The 22,550-nt window shown below is 46.1% G+C and overlaps 2 protein-coding genes across 7 annotated transcripts in view; one reads left to right on the forward strand and one right to left on the reverse strand.

Moving 5' to 3' along the window:
• Positions 1 to 354: 354 nt before the first annotated feature.
• On the forward strand, positions 355 to 10,203 carry dync2i2 (dynein 2 intermediate chain 2; the record flags this gene model as incomplete). Of its 2 annotated transcripts, XM_080477736.1 has the most annotated exons (10): positions 355 to 568; positions 1,575 to 1,826; positions 4,547 to 4,656; positions 4,909 to 5,066; positions 5,513 to 5,622; positions 5,731 to 5,907; positions 6,528 to 6,760; positions 6,832 to 6,989; positions 7,598 to 7,824; positions 7,997 to 10,203. In XM_080477736.1, the coding sequence occupies exons 1-10, from the start codon at positions 476 to 478 to the stop codon at positions 8,009 to 8,011; spliced, it is 1,533 nt and encodes a 510-aa protein (XP_080333862.1). In that variant the 5' UTR covers positions 355 to 475. The 2 variants fall into 2 exon arrangements, with proteins under 2 accessions (XP_080333862.1, XP_080333863.1); XM_080477737.1 differs by lacking the exon at positions 7,997 to 10,203 and having other exon boundaries at positions 7,598 to 7,836.
• sptan1 (spectrin alpha, non-erythrocytic 1) overlaps positions 10,129 to 22,550 on the reverse strand; it is a 52,013-nt gene continuing 39,591 nt past the window's right edge. For all 5 annotated transcript variants that reach the window (XM_080477735.1, XM_080477734.1, XM_080477733.1 and 2 more), the window contains 19 exons: positions 22,236 to 22,373; positions 21,992 to 22,096; positions 19,847 to 20,055; positions 19,332 to 19,452; positions 18,244 to 18,365; positions 17,911 to 18,043; positions 17,723 to 17,821; positions 17,480 to 17,639; positions 16,850 to 16,926; positions 16,333 to 16,542; positions 15,956 to 16,252; positions 15,717 to 15,829; positions 15,326 to 15,343; positions 14,378 to 14,432; positions 13,640 to 13,836; positions 12,544 to 12,597; positions 12,316 to 12,462; positions 10,968 to 11,115; positions 10,129 to 10,884 (listed from right to left, as the gene is read on the reverse strand). In XM_080477735.1, coding sequence (XP_080333861.1) covers positions 10,759 to 10,884; positions 10,968 to 11,115; positions 12,316 to 12,462; positions 12,544 to 12,597; positions 13,640 to 13,836; positions 14,378 to 14,432; positions 15,326 to 15,343; positions 15,717 to 15,829; positions 15,956 to 16,252; positions 16,333 to 16,542; positions 16,850 to 16,926; positions 17,480 to 17,639; positions 17,723 to 17,821; positions 17,911 to 18,043; positions 18,244 to 18,365; positions 19,332 to 19,452; positions 19,847 to 20,055; positions 21,992 to 22,096; positions 22,236 to 22,373 — 2,529 coding nt within the window. In that variant the 3' untranslated portion in view covers positions 10,129 to 10,758. The remainder of the gene's footprint in view (positions 10,885 to 10,967; positions 11,116 to 12,315; positions 12,463 to 12,543; positions 12,598 to 13,639; positions 13,837 to 14,377; positions 14,433 to 15,325; positions 15,344 to 15,716; positions 15,830 to 15,955; positions 16,253 to 16,332; positions 16,543 to 16,849; positions 16,927 to 17,479; positions 17,640 to 17,722; positions 17,822 to 17,910; positions 18,044 to 18,243; positions 18,366 to 19,331; positions 19,453 to 19,846; positions 20,056 to 21,991; positions 22,097 to 22,235; positions 22,374 to 22,550) is intronic.

Here is a 22,550-nt window from a genome sequence, read left to right on the forward strand (position 1 = left end):
CGAGGTCCTGCAGGGGGTCCAGAACCAACTGGACTTACCTGGTACACACACACACACACACACACACACACACACACACACACACACACACACACACACACACACACACACACACACACACACACACACACCCATATATATATATAAAACAAACATTATAAACACATTATTCCATCTATAACTTTTATCCAGTTGGTGGACTCTTAAAAAATTTAATTTTGGTTCTTTTTGTGACTGATATGACGGATGATTGCATGCATAGCCACCACTAGAGTTTGTAAACGTTCTTGTTCAAGTAAAAAAACAAAAAACAGGACGGAAGTGAACATTTTACTTCCGGTCACGTGCCGTTGTAGCCATGGTAACTCTCCGTGTACAAAATGGCTCCGTCCTGGTCTGAGCGCAGACATTAAGCAGCGTTCAGACGTTTTTTCCACTGCTCGGCGGGTTTAATTTACCTTTGTTTTCAGGTAACATGGCTTCAGTCAGTATGTTTACGGATGAATCCGTGGATTCAGTCAGTCTGCAGTCCGTGTGGAGGAAGTCCGAGCAGGCTGTTCAGGAGTCGGTAGGTTCAATCCTCCCACAACACTTTGTTTACTTCTTTTGGCTTTACCCTGCTGCTCGTCACATCCACGATCCACTCAGTAAACTTAGTTTATATTGACTTTCAATATTTCATTGATTATTTGCTGGAAAAGTGACAGGATTAAGCAAAAAATCTCAGTTCACCTTTCTCATACTAATAAAATATTCACTTTCTAATCACAATTGAATGAACTGCAGTTTATAAAGTAAAATTCTGAGGATTGCCGTATTAAAACCACTTTTCGGTTCATGAACGACCTCTCTTGCGTTGAACCATTTTTGTAAGGTTTTACTGAATCATGCTGGACATGACATTTATTTTCCTGGAATATTTTTTTCAGGTTCAGAACAGACAGTGGGGAAAAGAAAATAAAAAAACAGCAACACAAGCCCCACCCCAAATTCACCTAGCAGTACACATACCTATACAGGAAACAACCAAATAAAAATAAAAATAAAGACGACAGGAGCCAGTAGCATATGATCGTGATTGATGGTGAGTTGTAGTTTCTGGAAGGAAGGAGTGCAGAGGATTCCATACCTTCTAAAATGTCTCAGATCTATGACTAAGGTCATGACTGAGTTTTTCTTGAGTGTTTTCCTGACATTTGTAAGAGATTGTGTTTAAAAAACAAAATGTAGGTTGGTTAATCATTTTAATAACATTTATTTACAATGTGTGTAACTCATCTAGCTTGGTTCTATTTATACAGAATTCAACACAATAAGAAAAGACGTGAGGATCAGAGAGCAGTAAAGTTCTCACACACACACACACACACACACACACACACACACACACACACACACACATACATGACAGTAATTATCAAACATTTCAGGCTCAATACAATTTTTCTTTAAACAAAAGTCTGCTCCTATAATCTCTTTTACCCCTCTGTGGAGTCCTGGGGTCTGCGGACCTCATGTGTGACCCCCCCCTTGCTCCACCCTGTCTGACCCTGGTCCCTGTGGTGATCTTTCAGAGGGGCTGTCAGACCACAGTGCTGCACTGTACGGAGGCAGAGGTCCAGACTGTGTTCACCTCAGACGGGTTTTCTCAGACTGAACCTCAGGACGACTCCACCCAGCAGCTCCTCCTCCACCCGCCAGAGGCCCCCGGCCTCCAGGACTTCCTGCAGCGGGTGGAGGACATGGTCATCAGAGAGCTGGTGAAAAATGCCCGGAGCCACGCCTTCGACAGGTTCCAGCCCAGCTGGGAAGAGCACAGTCAGCAGGTAGGAAGGAGAGAAGAAAGATGGATGACTTATTACTGCTGCACAGCCCAAACCTTTGAAACAGACAAATCAAAGTTCTGCAGCCATTTAACAAACACAGTGACGGAGGAGGGGAGTAACTTAGTACAAATATCTGAAAAAACCAAGTCCTGTATTTGCAGTCTTTTGCAGCTTTTATGCATATTTTTACACGTTCTGTCTCACAGTGTGGCTTTAATGTGAGTGAAGCTTCACATTACAGTTTCACTGCTGCCTATTTGAGCTCAGCAGAAAATCTGAAAGATTAGCAGCTAATTTAAGTAGAAAGTTCCAGTCAATATGTCCTTTTCGTCGTGTTTACACTTGACAAACCTGCGGGCCGGATTGGACTCTGGCTGGGCTGGCTTTGGCCCGCGGGTCACATGTTGGACTCCCTCACACCTTCATACAAGTTGGATTCAGTTTGAATTCATGTTTGACTTTGAGAGTTATTTAAGTTCATTATTATTAAAGCACTTTTCTTTTCATTTAGTTTTAAATCAGTTTGTAATACAATCCAATCCGGACAAAACGTCATCTTGTTTACGGCTCAACTGTTAGTTTTTTTGCCCTCCTGTACCTCTCAAACACAAACAAAACAACTAGTCTCTAATAAGAAATAAAGTCCAAAGTATTGTTGAAAAGCCAATAATTCAATAAAATATCTTTCAGAAACTCAAAGTAATTTAGGGCTGGAAAAATGTAATATAAAACTTTACCATAGAATATTACGACTCTAAATTAGGTCTTCCAAGTGCGACATTGAACTTTTCCACATTTAGAAAATACAAATTTCAGCCTGGCAGAAGAGGAATAAACATTTCTGTAAGTATTGTGAATATTCACTCTGTTGTATTTACAAATATGTGTTTCTGGTGAAAGGTAAAGTAAAATAGATTTAAATCGTTAGAATTGCTGAAACTGCTAAAAATGACCTAAAACAGGTTCAAATGGCTAAAATGGTTTAAACTGCTTAAAACTGTTAAAATGTAGAAACAAGCTTGAAGTTGTTAGATTCATTAATGTAATAAAAGCTACAGTTTCTAATGAATATAAAAACTAAATACCCAATCTTCACTTTAAAGGGTAAACATGCATTTTATTTAATGAAAATGAATCAAAAGTGTCTTTTTTAGTCATGTGGACCTTTGTTATTGATTAATAATAATATTTATAAAATTCCAAAACTACCAGAAGGAACTCTCAGTGTGTACAGTATATATTCCTCATTAACATGGATTTTTGAATGTGGATCAGATTCAATTCAATTCAACTTTATTTATACAGCACCAAACACAACACAGTCATTTCTTGGTGCTTTTAAACGAGAAAAACCCAACAAATCCACAGGAGCAGCAGATTTATTTGCGACTGTGAAAAGAAAAAACTCCCTCTAAGAGGAAGAGGTGGAGGCTTTCTGCTGACCTGTTGAGGTGAGGGGATCGAGGAGAAGAAAGGATAGGATAGACAGAGAGATAGATCTTTTTTTTTGGGGGGGGGGGGGTACAAACTGGTTCGGGTAGGGGGGAGGTAGAGAGAGAGGCGGGGGGAGGGATGCAGTGTTTTGGAGCAGCCCTCGCTGTAAGCTTTAGTAAATAGAAAAGTCTTGAGTCTGGCCTTAAAAGTCAAGACTGTTTCAGCCTCCCTAACTGAAACTGGGATCTGGTTTCACATCAGAGGAACCTGAAAGCTGAAAGCTCCGCCTCCATTCTACCTTTAGAAAACCTAGGAACCTCCAGTCAGCAGCACTCTGAGAACCAAGTGTTCTTCTGGGGAGATATGGGACTAGCAGTTCTTTAAGATATGATGGAGTCTGGTTTTTAAGAGCTTTATAAGTTAGAAGAAGGATTTTAAATTCTATTCTAGATTGAACAGGGAGCCAATGAAGTGAGGTTAGTGTTGGAGTGATGTGATCTCTGATGCTGGTTCCTGTCAGGACTCTGGCTGCAGCATTTTGAATCTACTGAAGACTTTTTAATCAGTTATTGTTTCACCCTGATTATAGGGAGTTACAATAGTTACTCTGGAAGTAACTAATGATGGATTAGTTTTTCAGCATCACTCTGAGTCAGCATGTTTCTAATGTTGGAAATATTACGTTGGTGAAAAAAGACAGTGCTGCAGATTTGTTTAATGTGGAGTTGAAGGATAAATCCTGGTCAAAAAGAACTCCCAGGTTCCTCACAGTGGTACTGGAGGACAAAGTAATACCATCTAGTGTTACTACATCTTTAGATAAATTCTCTCTCAGATGTTTTGGGCCAAAAAAAAATAATTTAAGTTTTATTCGAGTTCAGAAACGTGAACTTACGGCTCATCCAAACTTTATGTCTTTATAACAAGCTTCTAGTTTAGAAAGTTGGTTATTATCGTCTGATTTCATAGATAAATAGATTTGTGTATCATCTGCATAACAATGGAAGTTGATGGAGTGTTTTCTGATAATATTTCTTACAGGAAGCATGTATACTGTGAAAAGTAGATTGACCAGACTTTGGTGACCAGAGTAACGACACCACCATCCAAAACAAAACGTTTAAGTTATATTTTACAATTTGACACCAACTTTACGTCCATAAAATCCAGATAAATCTAGTTTTCTCTCAGATCTGTGTGAGGGTTCGAAGCTGGATCTGTGTGAGTGTGGACGTGTGATCGCAGGATCAAAATTTAGATCTGACTCTGTGTGCTGCTGTTTCCAGATTTCATGTGTCCACTGCCTGCGCCACCGCAGCGCCCAGGAGAACGGGCTGCACGTGACCAGCGTGTCCTGGAGCTGCACAGGTTCAGTCATCGCTTGTGCCTATGGTCGGTATGTCACCTTCTCACTCACTCACGTCAATTTGGCTTTTCTTAGCGTGAATATGATTGACCGATCTCCCAGCAGTCTAAACCTGCAGCAGGATGTGATGAAGCAGCACTGGAAGCTTTATCAAAAGTAGAAAGTGTGAGACCGCGGTCAGCCTCCTTATCTGAAACTGGGAGCTGGTTCTACATGAGGAAACCACTGTTCAAAGACACAAAGTGTGTGTGTGCGTGTGTGTATGTGTGTGTGTGCGCGCAGGATTGATGACGGGGACTGGAGCACCGAGAGGGCGTGTGTGTGTACCTGGAACGTGGATCTGCGAGGCCTCCGCTCCGAACAGGCCGACCTGGTCATCAACGTTCCCACGACGGTCACAGCTCTGTGCTGCCACCCCACCCAGCCGGCCTGGATCGCAGGTACACACACACACACACACACACACACACACACACACACACACACACACACACACACACACACACACACACACACACACACACACACACACACACACACGTTCTTATGAGTTGTGAGGCAGTTTGCAGTGTGTTTCCTGAGCTCTGAAAACAAACTACAGTGCAATGATTTCTTTCATTGAGACTGAAAAACATCTGCCACCGTTCACTGAACACATCACACCTAAATGCTTTTCTGGAACCTTGACCGTCCTCTGGGTGTGGCGTGAGACGGTGTCTGGATTTCAGGGAAACGTCGGGATTTTCAGCACTAAAATAAGATTTTTGAAAGAGTGTAAAATTGTGTGTGTGTGTGTGTGTGTGTGTGTGTGTGTGTGTGTGTGTGTGTGTGTGTGTGTGTGTGTGTGTGTGTGTGTGTGTGTGTGTGTGTGTGTGTGTGACTGCAGGGGGTCTGTACAGTGGGGAGGTGCTGGTGTGGGACACCAGTCGGACTCAGGACCCGGTGCTGGCCACGACCGGCTTGTCTGCAGAAGGCCACAGGGAACCGGTGTACCAGGTGAGTCCAGTTAGTTCTGGACCCCCTGCAGGACCTCGGTACCTCCTGTAGTGATCAGCTTCCGGAGTGTGGTGGTAGGATGAGTGCAGACCCCCTCTGTATGTGCAGGTGGCCTGGTTGTGCCTGCAGAAGAAAGGAGAGTTCGGGGTGCTGAGTGCTGACTCAGGAGGACGGGTGCTGCTGTGGACACTGGACTCGGACCGCGGTTCGCTGGTCCTGCACGCCGCCTACCCTTTACTGCAACAACAGGTTCCCCACAGCAGCAGCAGCAGCAGCAGCTTCAAGGTGAGAGCAGGAGGGTGAAACTCTGTCACAGAGCTGATCAACAGACATTACTCAGTCCTGAGGGGTCCTGGTGGTCTGCAGAGGACCAGAGGACGTCTGCACAGTTTCAGGCCCCAGAGTTTGCTCACAAAACATCAGGTGCCGTCCTCTCCTGTGGATAGAAGAGAATAGAATAGAAGCTTTATTTGTTATTTAGTGTGTCATTTAATGAAATTACAGGTGCTGCTCCCTTGTGGATCATTATAAAAGCCTGCAAAGTACACATGATATGAATATTATAGGCAATATAAAAGTGAGATTGTCAGCAAGGTTTACAATGGTAAACTTTGGGTCCTTCAAGAAAAAGGCTGTGAATCACAGTTGTAGAATGTCTACGTGTTTTAGACGCGTCAGAGATCGAGAATGTTTCAATTTTACAACAGTTCTAGAATGTGTCAGAGTCATAAATCTAGATGTGTCAGTCTTGGAACATTTCAGAGAAGTTGTCAGAGAGTGTCTTTACCATGTGTAGTGTTCAGTGTGTCGTTCTCAGGTGGAGCTGCAGCTTCTGGTCTGATCCAGAGAACTGTCACTGCTGGACGAGTGTTTCCTGTCCTGAGGAGGTCCTGTGTCTCCTTTAGGCTCGTGGCAGCAGCACCGTGGGCGTCACCTCCCTGGCGTTGTCTCCATGGGACCCGGACACCTTCCTGGTGGGCTCCGAGGGGGGTCTCCTGCTCCGCTGCTCCTTCGCCTCACAGACCCCGGCCGTCACGGCCCCGCAGGACTCCAGCGTGCCGGTCAGAGGTCCGGCCGTCTTCTCATTCAAGCCCCAGAGCGGGCCGGTCCACTCCATCCACTGCTCCCCGTTCCACAGGTGAAGCATCTCGACTCTGACGTGCAGCAGTGGTCCTCGGACGACCTCTGACCTTTGACCCCGGCCTACAGGAACCTGTTTGTGAGCGCTGGCACCGACGGGATGGCCCACCTGCACTCTCTGCTGCAGGCCCACCCGCTGCTCTCCCTCCGGGTCTCCGAGTCCTACGTGTTCCAGGTGCAGTGGTCCCCGAGCAGACCCCTGGTGTTCGCCGCGGCCACCGGACAAGGTGCGGCGTCGCAGCCATTCACCGTACAACAGGTTCTCTCATGTTCAACTGTGTGTTCCAGCTAAGGACGTGTTGATCTATCCAGGTTTCTCCGACCTGAACATCCACTATGATGACCTGTTCAGAGGAGATGTGCTTCGTCCTCATATGAACATTATTTGTGTTTTAGTGTTACTGTACGACGCTGCAGCTCCTCTTTATTGATCACAAACACAAGAACATGAACATTACAATGGATTATGTGTTATATTGTTTTAATCCAAGTTTTACTCTTAATGACGACTTTCCTCCACTGCCCAATAGAGAGCCGATACCAAACGTCATTCTTCTGATGACACGTGTACAACTCACATTTTGAGTAACTGATATGTACATTGTTTTTAGATAAACATTCTTGCATCATTTACCTCCTGTTCACTGCAGGTTGAATTATCTTCTTCTGTGATCAGTGACACATAAAATATAGAGTAAATATTGCACACTGGAGCTCAGAAGTACTTTATTGATCCCTGGAGGAAATTCATGGTGTCGGATTCACAATGAACACTGATGGTCATGTTTAGATCTCAGAAGAACAGAGTCCTGACTCCTCTGGGCTTCTTCCCCAGGTGAGGTGCACCTGTTCGATCTGGGTCGCAGGTCTCTGAGACCAGCAGCCACGCTGGAGCAGAGCGGCTCCGCTCAGGCGGCCACGTGCTTGTCCTTCAACCGCCGGCGGCCCGAGCTGCTGGCCGTGGGGAAAACCGACGGCACGGTGAGCGTCTGGCAGCTGAGCGCCGAGCTGACGGAGCAGAGCGGCCGAGAGAGCAGCGTGCTGGAGCAGATCAACCAGCAGGTGGCAGAGTGACCAGAGAGCAGGTCAACCAGCAGGTGGCAGAGTGACCAGAGAGCAGGTCAACCAGCAGGTGGCAGAGTGACCAGAGAGCAGATCAACCAGCAGGTGGCAGAGTGACGGGAGAGCAGGTCAACCAGCAGGTGGCAGAGTGACCAGAGAGCAGGTCAACCAGCAGGTGGCAGAGTGACCAGAGAGCAGGTCAACCAGCAGGTGGCAGAGTGACCAGAGAGCAGGTCAACCAGCAGGTGGCAGAGTGACCAGAGAGCAGGTCAACAGAGATGGGGACTTGAGTCATGTGACCTGGACTAGAGTAAACTCAAGTTGTTGTGATGAAAAACAATGAAAGACCTGAGACTCGGCTTGGACTTGAAAGTTAAAAACTGCACGCTACAGCCAATCAGAAGACGGGATTTTGTTCCACAGCCAATCAGAAGAGAGGAAGGAGGGATGCACAACGGGAGGAGTAACAGGACGACTCGCATATTTTCTAAGCTTCATGTCGGAGTTAATTTATTAATGTTGTTAAAAATATAACCTACATTGAATGTTACCTAAATCTCTTGTCGCTGCTGCTCTGAATTCAATAATATACATGAGCTGAATCAAACTCACCGGCGGTAATGAAGCACGCAGGACTGCTGCATTGTGAATCCAACCTGGAGCATGGACACAGTGAGCTCCACGCTTTGTTTACTGAACTCTCAATCAGAGCAGGAGGTAATAACCTTTTCTTTTTGTCCAGAAGTATCTGCAGATGAACTACAAGTCTGCATGAGTCAGTCCTGCAGTATGCAAATTAGCCATGTGCACCAGACAGGAGAAAGCATAACTAAAAATGATGAGCAAGCAAAAGCTAAACCAGAGTATCACTGGGACACTTTGTGTTATGCTGCTCGCACAAGTGAGATAAAGGCTGGTAGGACAACTGTGTGTGTGTGTGTGTGTGTTGTCATGTAGGCTATAGAATAATTGTTATGGCTTTGCATGAATGAAAAATGTAAACACGAAAGCCTCCCTGGGAAAGTTTATTCCAGGGTACTGGAGAGGAGGATCCGTCCGTTAGTCGAACCTCGGATCCAAGAGGAACAATGCGGTTTTCGTCCAGGTCGTGGAACACTGGACCAGCTCTATACTCTCCACCGGGTGCTCAAGAGCTCATGGGAGTTCGCCCAATCAGTCCACATGTGTTTTGTGGACCTGGAGAAGGCGTTTGACCGTGTCTCTCGGGACGTCCTGTGGGGGGTGCTCCGGGAGTATGGAGTCTGGGACCCTTTGCTAAGGGCTGTCCGGTCCTTGTACGCCCGGAGCAGGAGTTTGGTTCGCATTGCTGGCTGTAAGTCGGACCTGTTCCCAGTTCACGTTGGGCTCCGGCAGGGCTGTCCTTTGTCACCGGTTCTGTTCATAACTTTTATGGACAGAATTTCTAGGCACAGCCAGGGACCGGAGGGGGTCCGGTTTGGGGACCACAGGATCTCGTCTCTGCTTTTTGCAGACGATGTGGTCCTGGTGGCTTCATCAAACCTGGACCTTCAGCGTGCACTGGCGCGGTTCGCAGCCGAGTGTGAAGCAACTGGGATGAGGATCAGCACCTCTAAATCCGAGGCCATGGTTCTCGACCGGAAAAAGGTGGCTTGCCCCCTTCAGGACGGTGGAGAGCCCTTGTCCCAAGTGGAGAAGCAAAGTATCTCGAGGTCTTGTTCACGAGTGGGGGGAAGATGGAGTGTGCGATCGACAGGCGGATCGGTGCAGCGTCTGCAGTTATGCGGTCGCTGTATCGGTCCGTCGTGGTGAAGAAGGAGCTAAGCCAAAAGGCGAGGCTCTCGATTTACCGGTCGATCTTCGTTCCTACCCTCACCTATGGTCATGAGCTTTGGGTCGTGACCGAAAGAACGAGATCCCGGATACAAGCGGCTGAAATGAGTTTCCTCCGTAGAGTGGCTGGGCGCACCCTTAGAGATAGGGTGAGGAGCTCAGTCACCAGGGAGGAGCTCGGAGTAGAGCCGCTGCTCCTCCACATCCAGAGGAGCCAGCTGAGGTGGCTCGGGCCTCTGTTTCGGATGCCCCCCGGACGCCTCCCTCGGGAGGTGTTCCGGGCATGTCCCTCCGGTAGGAGGCCTCGGGGCACACCTAGGACACGCTGGAGAGACTATGTCTCTCGGCTGGCCTGGGAAGTTTCTGGTGCGAGGGAAGTCTGGGCATCCTTGCTGAGACTGCTGCCCCGGATAAGCGGAAGAAAATGGATGGATGGACGGAACACGAAAATCAGGTGACTTGACCAAGAAAGAAATGACATGGGACTTTCATGAGACTTGAAGGTTAAGACTAAAGACTTGACAGCTCGTATTTTATTCAGTGTAAACAAATTAAACAATTGACAGGATAAACGTGCCGCCTGTCGTCAAAATGTTTTCTCACATCTATGGACACATTAATAACTTTAGAACAAGCTGAACCTCTGAACAAATGTTAGTTTGTTTAATGAAAACACTAAATTAATGTTCCTCTAGTGATTTTGACACTGGATTATTGTTGACACCTTTTTGATCACTTCTATCGTCCCTTCCCCCGCTCCAAACTCATTCTAAACCAGTGTGGGAAGAAATCAAACAAAACTCACAGTCGGTATCTCCAGTTCTAATCAGTCGCGTTTATTAAAGCACACTGCAGTTGTTAAGGTGTTATTACAACATGTTCACTATTCTTGTCGGATTAATTGAAAGCACGAGCTAAAACAGCTAAAAACACTGACGTTTAAAAGCAGACAGATCCACTAGGCTATCATGAAGCACACAGTTACGGGCCGAGCCGATAAATAGAACAGACAGTCGTTGTTAGTGAATTTTCCTTTAGTGCCACAATCATCATGCAGTTTCAGCCGTGTGTGTTTGTGGGGGGGGGGGAACGCTTCCCGACTGGTGACTGGCGGGCGAGGGATCAGTTGACGAAGAGCGAGCGCGTGAACTCCACAAAGTCGAAGGCCGACGGCAGCTCGCGGCCTTTACTGTCCAGGTACGGCTTCATGTGCGACAGGCAGTAGTCGGCCTGCTCCTTGGTCAGGTTCTGGAAGGACGGAGGAGATGTGAAAACACGCACGCACAAACACACACACATGCCTGCACGCACGCACACGCAGCAAGCCTCACCTGGTACAGCTCCTCTTTAGTCACGTAGGGTTTGTTCTCGGTGCTCAGAGCTCGGAAGGCGCTCTCGATCTCCTCGCTGGACTTCACGTTCTCCGTCTCACGGCTGATCATGAACGCCATGTACTCCTGCAGCGACACGTTACCGTCCCTACACACACACAAACACACGTTTCAGGGTTTCAGTCCAGATCTGCTCAAAACATGTCAAACCTCGACGATTCACTTTGTAGTTTGTTTGTTTTTCTCTCGACTTTATTTATAGAACTGTGTCGTTTCCTGTGGTCACATGTCAGATTTGCTATTTTTTAACATTGAAAGATAAAAGTCCTGCGTGACCACGAGCCGGTGTGAAGTTTCACTTTCAGTTTGAATGGACTTTGGTTTGCGCTCTAAGATCAACAGCGTGACGTCTTGTGCTTCCCACGGATAGTTAAGTGAGGATTTTCCATGAAATATCTTCAGTGTTTTAGTTTGTTTGCCGTCACGACGGAGGAATTGAACCGGCGCTGAGGCGCACTCTCTACATGAAGAGAGTGCTGGTCTACCAAAGTGCATCGTCTCATCAACTGAAGTGTTGAGAGAGCCATCACCAGATCTATCACAGCCAGCAACATGGCGTGTGTCCAATCTGAGTCTCATGAGCTGTGAGCTAAAATACTGTTTCACATAATCCAGCGGTAATCTGCTAATCTGTTTGCTCATCTTTCAATTCATCATCTTCATCCTGACGCTGGACTAAGTTTGGGGTGAAATGGAGCAGACTCGCTGATTCTCCACGTCCAGCTTTTCTAGGTTCTTCCCTGGGCTCTGCTGCTCCGAGCTTATCCTCGCCTAGTTGTGAGATTCCGAACGTAACACATTGTATTTGTAATACACTTTCCATGTTCAAATCCCTTCTTAATTTTTCACCCGCTTGAGAGCAAACACACAAATATTTTATTGTTTTTAGAGACGGGCGCTGGCTCATCATCATCGTTGACACACTGACGTTTGTGCACTTGTGAATGTTGTAGTCCACGATCATCCCTTGAGTCACTGATCTCTGATGTACCGGGTGGTTTGTTTTCCTTATCGGAATCGTCTCCTGGTGAGTAATCATCATCAGGTTGATGTAAAGTAGTCAAGTGGAATGTTTTCCTCCACAGCAGAATTGTTTACGTCACGACCTGATATGTCGTCAATCTCAGAGTTCTCTGCAACGACCATCAGAATTTATATCAAGCCAAACATTAAAAAAACATAGTGTATAAAATACACTATGTTTTTTGTAAACTGAACCGTAGCCCGACGGTCCAGGCGGATCCTGGTGGTCCAGGACCCCGGACCAGGACCCTGGCATGAGACAAACCTGTTGGGGTCCACGGTGTCCAGTATAGCCTCGAACTCGGGGTCAGGCTCCCCCTCCTCCACCATGGGCAGGTCGTAGCCCAGCGAGCGCAGACAGGACTTGAACTCCTGGTGGTTGAGCCGACCGGACTTCTCCTTGTCGAAGTGCCTGTGAACAGCAGCGCGTGCAGGTGAAGACGAGGCGGACGCTAACTGGAGCTTCGCTCGCGGCTGACCCCCCAACACTCACTTGAACATCATGCTGAACTCCTTCAGCGCCTCCTCCGTTACCCCGGTGGTGTTTCTGCAGCGAGGACGAGAAACAACATGAAGTGAGAGCCGCTCGAGGCCCAGACCCAGAAGAAAGAACAGCCGTCGTCTTTTCAACGGCTATAAATGAAAGAAAATACCTTGAAGTCCTTTCTATTACTGCACGAGACGCCAGAAAATTATAAGAAAATACACCCGTTTGTCTTGTGTGTCAAAAAGTCTTATTTTGTGCCAAAAAAGATGTTCAAACCAACAAACAGGTAGAATCATTAAAAAAAGGTTTGAAATAGGCAATATGTGAAAATTACGGCTGTCAATCCCAGAAAATTATCGTCAAAGTTTGAAAAACTACAATGAAAACAGCTAAAAACTTTTTTTTTTTTTTAAATAATTGTAAAGAAAAGTGTTGAACTGTTTAAAAGAAGAACAAGTAATTTTGCTAAAAACTCCTAAAAATGTTTCAAATGTAAAGGCTGTGATGCCTGACGGTTATGATAAAGGAAAACAATTAAAATGAATAAAAATGAATAAAAAAAAGCATTTGACCATTAAGGAGCTAAAACCTTTGAAACGCTTGAAACTACAATAAATTAGTTAAAAAAAACTATTGAAAAGGTGGAACAATTGTAAAGAGAATAGGATGTTTGATGGTTAAAAAATATTTAAACATGAGTCTCAAAACTTAAAGAAGTTAAAAAACGTTAAACTGTTTCTATCAAAACAAGTTCTACTAATAAGAACTAAACACAGCTCATATAAGTAAAACACCCCATAATAATCAAAACCAACACAAAAGGAGTAGAATAAAATGATTAAAATCTCTCAAAATGGAATAAAATGTTTCACGTTCAAAGTGTAATTGTGGATCTTTGTTAAAAAAACCATAAAATATGGTTTTTGAAAGTAAAGCTGAACTATTTCTCCAGTTTTCTCTTCGTATTAAAAGTTAAACTGCCTTTGTGGCTGCAGAGGGTTTTGATCTGGTCTTGTTGGCTGCTGCCTGGCCTCTGACCTCACAGCAGGATTTGATTTGGACTCGGGTTGGAGAAGGCCGGCGTGCGACGGCGGTTCAGTACCTGGCCTGGATCTGCTGCTCCAGGTTGTGCTGCATCCTCATGCCCAGCTGGTCCAGCTGGTCCCACTGCTGCGCCAGGCCCACCGTGCTGTGCTCCGTGTACTTGTTGTCCAGGATCAGCGCCTCCTCCATGGCCGCGCCCAGGTCCTCGATCTTCTTCAGCTGGCTGCGCATCGCCCGGATCTCCTGGTGCTTCCGCTACACACAGTTCAAGGAACAATTGATTTCAATCAATGAGGGGATCGTGAGATTGTGATTAGACTCTCAGTTTTTTTGTTCTGTGTGTGATGTCACCAGCATGCAGGCAAAACGTTTAGCTTTAATTCAGATATGAAAGGTTTCAGAGGCTTCTGAACAAAACTGTGTCAGCAGGGAGATAAAACCCAGCGAGATATATGAGAGAGAGAGAGAGAGAGAGAGATAGAGGTGAAAACTTCCCATGTTCTCAAAGAGAGACGAATCCACCTGGAGGAAGTTTATCTCTGTTCTGTTTGGAACCTCAACTCAACCAGCAGCCCTGTCGGCAGTGTGTGTAGTGTGTGTGTGTGTGTTCACTGTGTGTGTAGTGTGTTCAGTGTGTAGTGTGTTCAGTGTGTAGTGTGTGCACTGTGTGTAGTGTGTTCACGGTGTGTAGTGTGTCGTGTGTTCACTGTGTGCAGTTTGTTCAGTGTGCAGTGTGTGTAGTATGTGCAGATTTTTCATCCCTTCACCCTGGAAGTGAGTCCTGAGGTGTGGTTACCTTGGTGGCTTCCAGCTGTGACTCCAGGGTCCCGGACTCCTCCACCATACACGACCTGACACCCACAGAAACACCCCGTTACACACATCCGAGCTGATGATCACCTCACACACACACACACACACACTGTTATTGTGACAGAAAGCCTCTGGCAGTGCAGAGTTAAGGAGTGAGTGGTAACGGAGCTGCTACAGGCTGAAAGCTGCAGAGGGACATTAGTGGAGGTGGACAGGAGTGGAAACTCGCTGCACACATGCAGGAAGCTCCACTCACTACTGTGCTGAACTCATTCAAAGTGTGTGTGCACGTCCCTCAGGGGTGGGCAGGACCATCAAACTGCAGCGCTGGTGGAAGAAAACAGCTTCGCCTCCTGAATTTACATCGACCTTATTTCAAAAGAGTTGAATTGTTGGTGAACTTCATGGTTTTAGGCTTGAATTTCTCTGATTTCTTTATCAATTCAAAGGTTCAATCTGAAGCTGCTTCACCAGCAGACTGAAAGAACTGCAATTTATTTGATCATAGGTGAAGTTTCTCTTTCAGACTTTGCAAGAAGGAAGTCATGATCCCCCCTGGGACATGAGGACACACACGCCCACACACACAGTGGAAGCAGTAAGTTGCAGTTCCATCCTGAGGCAGTAGAGCTCAGAATCCAGAGTCGTTAGTCCACGTGAGCAACAAGAGAAAGAAACCAGAGCAAGGCTGGAGAGAGGTTGACCTTCCAGAAAGATCATCAGCAACCTGGTACTGATACACACAGATAACCCGGCGATAGGCTATGCTATGCAGAGAGAGGAGGAGGAGGAGGAGGAGGAGCACAGGTTACACTGAGGAAAAGTTCCAGAAAATACAAAACATCAACGTCACAGAGGAAAAGAAGAGCAACATCATGTTCGCACACACACACAATATCAAACAGGTAAAAAAAGAGAAAGTGATATTCACCCGTCCAGAAGGTACGTCCTGGTTTGCACAATGATCCCAAAGACCAGCGAGGAAGCAGCCATGGGGGGGGGGGAGAGAGACATGTTATAACTGAACTATAACTCAAACACTTCAACATGAGAACAGCAGGTGAAGCTCTCCTGGTGCTCCTGAGAGCAGGGAAGGGAATCGCTAAACGGTTCTTGTTGAAAATCGTTTGCCAATTTTAGTAAATGATTCCCTTATCGATTCCAGTGGGCGTGAACGGCGTTACCACGCATGTCGCGTAGCAACGACGTTCACCAGTGCCGCCAGCAGGAAACACGGCACACCCGTCTTTAAAAGTGGGGTTCTTTCATAAAACTTCAATCTGAGGTGAATTCTGAGTCCAAGCTCCACAAACAAACTCCACCTGGTCTCCTGCAGCCACTGGTGGAATGCGTTGGCGTGCTGCGCAAACTCCTGCCGCAGCTTGTCGTTCTCCTCCTGCCTCCTCTGCTCCTTCTGCAGCTCCAGCTCTCGCTCCTACACACACACACACACACACACACACACACACACACACACACACACACACATGCACACACACACTCTGAGCCTGATGGTTGGAGGACAGAGTGAAGCTTGTGCAGGCTGGAGGAGTGAACTCACCTTGATGATCTTCTGCAGGTTCCTCCAGGTCTCCTCCAGGGCCTCCATGGTGAACCAGGTGTAGGGGTTGGACACCACCTGGTAGCTCTTGATCTGCTGGTCCAGCTCCGCCAGCTGGTTGAAGTCGGCCTGAGCCGAGCTCAGCGAGGAGCGGAAGGCCTCGTGGGCTTCGCGCAGCGCTTTAATCTCCTCCAGAGAGTTGCACCTCACCGGGTCCGTCAGGTCCTCCTCAGCGTTCTCGAACCAGCTGTTGAAAGCCGACGCCTTCTTGGCGAATGTGAGGAACAAGTCCTCGACCTGAGAGCAGAGCGGAGCGGACGTGAAACAGGAGGAAAGGTCTCCGAGGGGTGAAGTGAGAGGAGGTCGTTTTCTCGGACCTTCCTGAAGTGCTCCTGCGCCTCCAGCAGCTTCTTCTTGCGGGCAGCAGAGTTGGAGAGCAGCTGGTTCCAGCGCTTCATCAGAGCGGCGTGGCGAGCTTCGATTGCTTTGGACTGAACATGTTTGGCTGCCAGCAGCTGGTCCTTCAGGGCCGTGATGTTGGTGATGCCTTCCTGCTGGAAGGCCTGCAGCCCGGCGTCGAATGTCTCCTGCAGACAGAAAAACAATATAACAGCTATTATCATCATTACCCCGGTGAGAGACTGGCGACCTGTCCAGGGTGTACCCTGCCCCCGCCCACAGTAGGCTGGGATCGGCTCCAGCGGCCCGCGACCCTGAACCGGATAAGCAGGAAAGTAGATGTATGGATGGATATTATCATTACTCGATGTACAATGAAACTGGAGAGACGCTCTTCTCACAGTGCAAATGGACATAATGCAACAAACAGAAGAAACGCGTCGGCCATTCTGCTAAGGAGAAGTGAGGGGATGAAGTGTGCAGAGGGAACAGTACCTGTTTGGTGAGCAGGGTCTGCACGGAGGACAAGTCTCTGCCGTAGTCGTCAGTCTTCAGGCTGTTCTCTTTTTCTCCTGAACAATTCAACGAAAACACAACTTCGCATCACTATTCTGCCCAGTCAGTGTGAAAATAATAATAAAATCTGTGCTTCTACTACTTTTATCAGTAATGCAGATGTCAGTGATTGCAATCATTATAATATGGAAGTTACATTTATTGAAGTTGCTTAGTCTTTGAAAGTGTGGACTGACAGAACCTTGATAATATGACATTATGGGAAAATGCAGCAGTTTGCATGCCAGGCCACTAGAGAGTGCTGTGAAAAGGCATTTGGTAATTTAACCAAATACCTTTTCACACACACAGAGCAGCAGGATGTAAACCTGTCAGCTCCAGTTCTCTGATGCTCTTCATGTCTCCTCAGTGTCTGTATACGAGATGCTGATGGGACACGTCCACTTTGTCTCTCTTCCTTCTCACTGTCTGCATGTTGGGAGTTCATCTCATCTCAATTATTTTGTTGCTGCGTGTTTTTGTTGTTATTAATCAATGAACTCGTTTGTATCCCGGAGAATTGTGATGAGTCTGGTCTCAAGTCAAATGAAGACAGGTTTGTGTTTGTACCGATCCAGGACTCCACCACGTCGGCCTTCCAGTTGAACTGCAGGAAAGCAGAGTTTTCATCCAGCTTGGACTTCCTCTGGGCGGCCGCCCTCTCGAGCTCCGACACTTTGCCTCGCAGAGCCGACATCTTAGCGTTGATGTTGTCCACATGATGGTTGTTCTGTTGTGAAGACACACGCTGAGACTTTAGCAGTGCTGAGGACGCAGACCGTCTCGGTGTGTCCTGCTGGGAACAATCGGTACCTTCTTGATCAGCTCGTCGCCGTTACTGCACACGTCGCTCACTCGGTCTCTGTGCACCGTGAAGTCCGTCTCAAACGCCTCGTGCTTCTTCAGCAGCCCCTGGAACAAAGACGGCAGTCAAACTGGGAATTCCCAGCAATGAAACTGGGACGACGGCACAGGCATGAAGGTGCGGGGAAAGACGGCACCTGCACAGCAGCCAGGGTGTCTCCGTAGTCCTCGCTGCCCACCAGGTTCAACTTCTCATTAATCCACGCTTCTTCTTCCTCCACGTTCGCCACAAACTGCTGGTACTCCAGCGACTCCTCCAGCCTCTGTCCCCTGAGGGTGCAACACACACCGTCACACACTCTGTGTGTGTGTGTGTGTGTGTGTGTGTGTGTGTGTGTGTGTGTGTGTGTGTGTGTGTGTGTGTGTGTGTCTGATTCGACAAAACAACATCTACAGCAGACTCATTTTTATCAGCGTTGGGTGTTTGCTGCTGCGGATCAGCGACGTTGTCAACGGGATCGCCGACCCACCTCGCTCCAGATAAGTCCTTCAGCTCCTTCCAGTGGTCCACAAACTGAGCGAGCCTCTGCTGGATCTCCTCTTGCCCGATGGTGTTATCATCAGACAGCTTCTTTCCCGTGTCCAGCACCGACTGGGAACACAGAACACACACATCCAGCAACTGCGAACCCAAACACCGACGTGCACATGTGGAAAAACTAACGATATTCTCTCTCTCTCTCTCTCTCTCTCTCTCTCTCTGTCTCTGTTTTTCTCTCAAAACTTGGATTAAGAGACGGATCTGAAGTTCCTTAGAGGTTGTGTATAACTGGAATAAAGCTCTGAGAATGACTTTCACAATGTTTGCAACTTCAGTATTTATTCATTTATTTTTTCATAAATATTTTTGTGCACATTTTTATTTCTGTCACTTTCTGAATCTTTAACTGAACTTCAGCTCAGATCAGAAAACCCCCCAAAACAAACCTGGAACAAAGTAGTGGACAACAATGATCATTCTAAACTCAAAAGACACAAAGAATCAAACACAATGGATGTCATTAGTTATTTTATTTTCACTTAATATATTTAACAATTTTAACCATTAATCTCACATTTTAGTATTTTTCTTTGATTATTGTGTATCTAATATTCGGTGTATTGTCACCAGGTTTGATATAAAGGAGTGAAATCTGTTTTTGACATAATCTAGTGCAGCAAATTGGAAAATGCTGTGGATCTGCAGAGCCTGAAAGCACAGTGCACGAAAACAGAGAATTTATTGCAATTAATGTCCATCTTTTCCAATATGTGCACTGAAAATGTTGATGTCTGACGGATGTTATATTTGAGATACTGTGATTATAGTTTTAAAGAAACTGTGGTGGACACGGTTTACACCGGATCCAGAGTAAAGATTGTTGAAGTGGGACGTTTCTCCTTCGATCATAACAAGCAGAGATTTTAACGCAGGTTTCAGTCTGCGCCACAATATTTCTGATTGAAGCTGCTTTGTTGTGGTTTAGAAGCCTCAGACGTTCTTCACAACCAGGTTCTACATTTTAAAAGACGTTCACAGTATGGTTTAGTTTTAGACCTGTGACGTGCGCGTGCTTACCTGAATGGCCGGTTCGTGGGCTCCCAGCTCCGCCTCCAGCCTCTTGTGCTTCTTCCTCAGATTCTGAACTCCTGTCAAATCACGTCCGTAGTCCTCCGAACTTACAAGTAACTTCTTCTCCCTGTGCAGGTGAAGCATCAAACACCCATTTTACATGGACTTCACTTATATCTGACGCCTTTCAGAGAAGCTCTCGGTGACACGGGATTCTGCGGATCCCTTTATACAATTTTGCAGGTGGCGCCGTTGAGCCATTTCGCAAGTCACATGTGTAACTCCCCCAGATTATCAAATTGTGAAACTTTGCACACTTGCAAACACACTTGCACACTGGCAAACAAACAGTTATGTATGTTACATCCTTCAAAAACGCGATTTATTTTGGCGAAGTAACTTGGCGAGTAATCTGAGGAAATCCAAAAGGGTCCTCCTGCACCGCCGGTGCTCGGGCCCCAATGAGCGCTACGAAACACACGGGTAAAAGGTTCCTAATTGGGACAGACGGGTTTTCTTACTTGATCCAAGATTCTTCATCATCCAGGTCCCTGAAGAACTGGTGCAGGCGGTGGGACTCGTTGAGTTTGGCGCGCCGGCCAGCCGCCATGTTTTTGATCTTGGCAAAGCGTCCGTTCACGGCGTCGCGCTTGTCTTTCACCTGCGATGTGTCGACGGCGTTGCTGGCCATCAGGCTGTCGGCCTGCCCGTTCAGGTCCTTCAGGCGGTCCTGCAGAGAGCCCGGAGACACGCTCAGCCACAACATTAGGACCGTCTCTCTCATACGGGATTAGTCCTCCTCCTCCTCCTCCCAGAAACAGAAAACGCTTCTGCAGCTGCTATTGTGAAATGCTGACTCAGCTTGTCTTTCCTCTCAGTCTGATCCGTACATTTCTGCTTCTAACACATCAGCTGTAAAGACAAAATGTCCACTTTCATCCGGACACACTTCCACCAATCAAGCATTTTCCTCCCCAACAAAACAACAGCACCCAGATCAATTCAAAGTGAATTACTGGTTTTTACATTTCGTAATGCAGCAAATGTGATCTTGATTTATTGTCTCGAACTTTAGCAGGTTTTATCATATTTTATTTGATCTCACAATAACTCGTGCAGCCCTCCGACCAACAACAATCAGCACCTCCTTCCTTTCTTAAATGAGCTTCGTAAATAAACTAGGACTCAGAGACGGGATCAAACTTCAGTTCAGGGGTCACCGACGCCCTTTGACCTCTACTGGTAAAACGAGACCATAACTTTCAGTGTTTTCAAGCATAAAGTAGTTTTATGAGTGGTTTGATGTACGAGTATACCTGCAAAATGTTTACACTCATCACAGTTTTTATTTATGAAAAAATTGCCTATGCACAAGCTGAACCGAGTTTTTAAATAGTGAAATCTGACAAAACTGTTTCTGGGTTTGGTCACTGCAGTGTTCAATTTATTTCAATTCAATTATATTCACTTTGTGCCAAATAAAGCACAGTCATTTCAAGACTAAATGATTTCAGCTGAAAGTTCTGGGGTCTTGGTGGCTCCAGGCCTCCTGGTGCTGAAGGGTTTTAAGTCATTTCTAACCATTTTACAGGGATTTAGAAGACCTGGAATAATTCTTACATTTTTTTTATGTAAGTCTTACACAACAGTTTATCTTCAATGATGATTTTCATAAGAATTATGATTCAATAGTACTATTCTAAATGATGAAAATAGTTCATTTCTTTCTAAAAAAAACAAAGAATGATTGGGTCAGAATTTCAAAACTTCATAATATTAAATTAATGTAATGAAAGTCATCCTGGTAATCAATAAGATGAATGAGATTATATTTTTCGGCTTAAGCTTTAAAATATACATTAACAGTGAATTTCTTTGTTCAACTGTTTTTGATCCAACTTACAGAACTCTCCGGCAGACTAACAGTAACACTGGTTTTTCAAAGCTCTTTGATTCAATCGCTCCAAATTATAGTTTTCAAAAAATATTTTCCATATTCCAACATCACTCAAATCGAACAAACCGTGCACAATATGTGGCAAGAGTGAAATGAAACTCTTAATTTCACATGAATTAAATAGCTTCTGTTAACATCTTGCTGCAATCGACTGTTTTAGTTTCAGTGCTGTGAGGTCGAATAAACAGAAAATGTTTAGGGGACAAATGCTCGTGGTCCTGTGGTTTCCACCGGACTCCCACTGCGCCCCACAGTGGACAAACTTGGAACAACACTTCCTCTTATTGGACATCAGTTATGTACAATACATCCTGTGGATTCCCTTGGACCCTCTGACGTGTAAATCAGGCCTGGAAAATATAGTTTTTACTGCAGTTTTCTCATAAGTTCAAGTCAGCCCTTGTTCAGGTCCTTTTGAAAGTTAACTCTTTTAGATTTTTTAAATGCTGCTTCACTTTCTTTTCTTATTTAGATTGTTTTATGTGTGTTAAACTTATTACACGGTTAGTGTTAAATTAGACATCTGATTATACATCAAAGCGGTTGAAATGAAGGACTGTGGCTCTGCCAGGGGTTCTGGCAGCTGCGGATTCAGTAATGGGTTATGGGTAATGGACGTGGTTCTGAAATAGACCGCCGCTCTCAGAGGAGGGCGTCCCTGCAGGCTGCTGACCCACATGCACAGACCTCGATGCAATGAGCTGCGTACCTCGTGTGCAGAAATATCAGCCTCCAGCAGCTGGTGTTTCTTCAGCAGGTTGTTGACCGAGGCCAGATCTTTACCGTAGTCCTCTGAAGCAAGAAGAGCTTCCACCTGAGGACAGGGAGCACACAGTGTTTACAGCTCCTGCACAGACACAGACACAGACACAGACACAGACACAGACACAGACACAGACACAGACACAGACACAGACACAGACACAGACACACAGAGACACAGAGACACAAACCTCTGACAGCCAGAAGTCAAAGTCTTTGATTCCAGTGTTGAAGTTCTGCTGCTTGTTGGCCTCTTTGAGTTTCTGGCTCTTCTCTGCGGATTTATTGACGAGGAACTGCCACTGTTCATCCAGAGCACTGAGCCGCGCCTGCAAAGGTCACAGGTTTCAAACAAGTTGTAACTTCAGATGCATAATACACACTTTTTAAGAATAACTGGGCCTTGTTTAGGTGACATCTGTGTTTTTGTACACACTTTGTTGTCATACACTTTGTTTACAGCAATGCCGCTCAGTTTTAGGTCGTACAAACAGTGAAAAACATCT

The sequence above is a fragment of the Lipophrys pholis genome (genome assembly GCF_963383615.2).
Source record: "Lipophrys pholis genome assembly, chromosome: 12".
Classification (NCBI taxonomy): Eukaryota; Metazoa; Chordata; class Actinopteri; order Blenniiformes; family Blenniidae; genus Lipophrys; species Lipophrys pholis.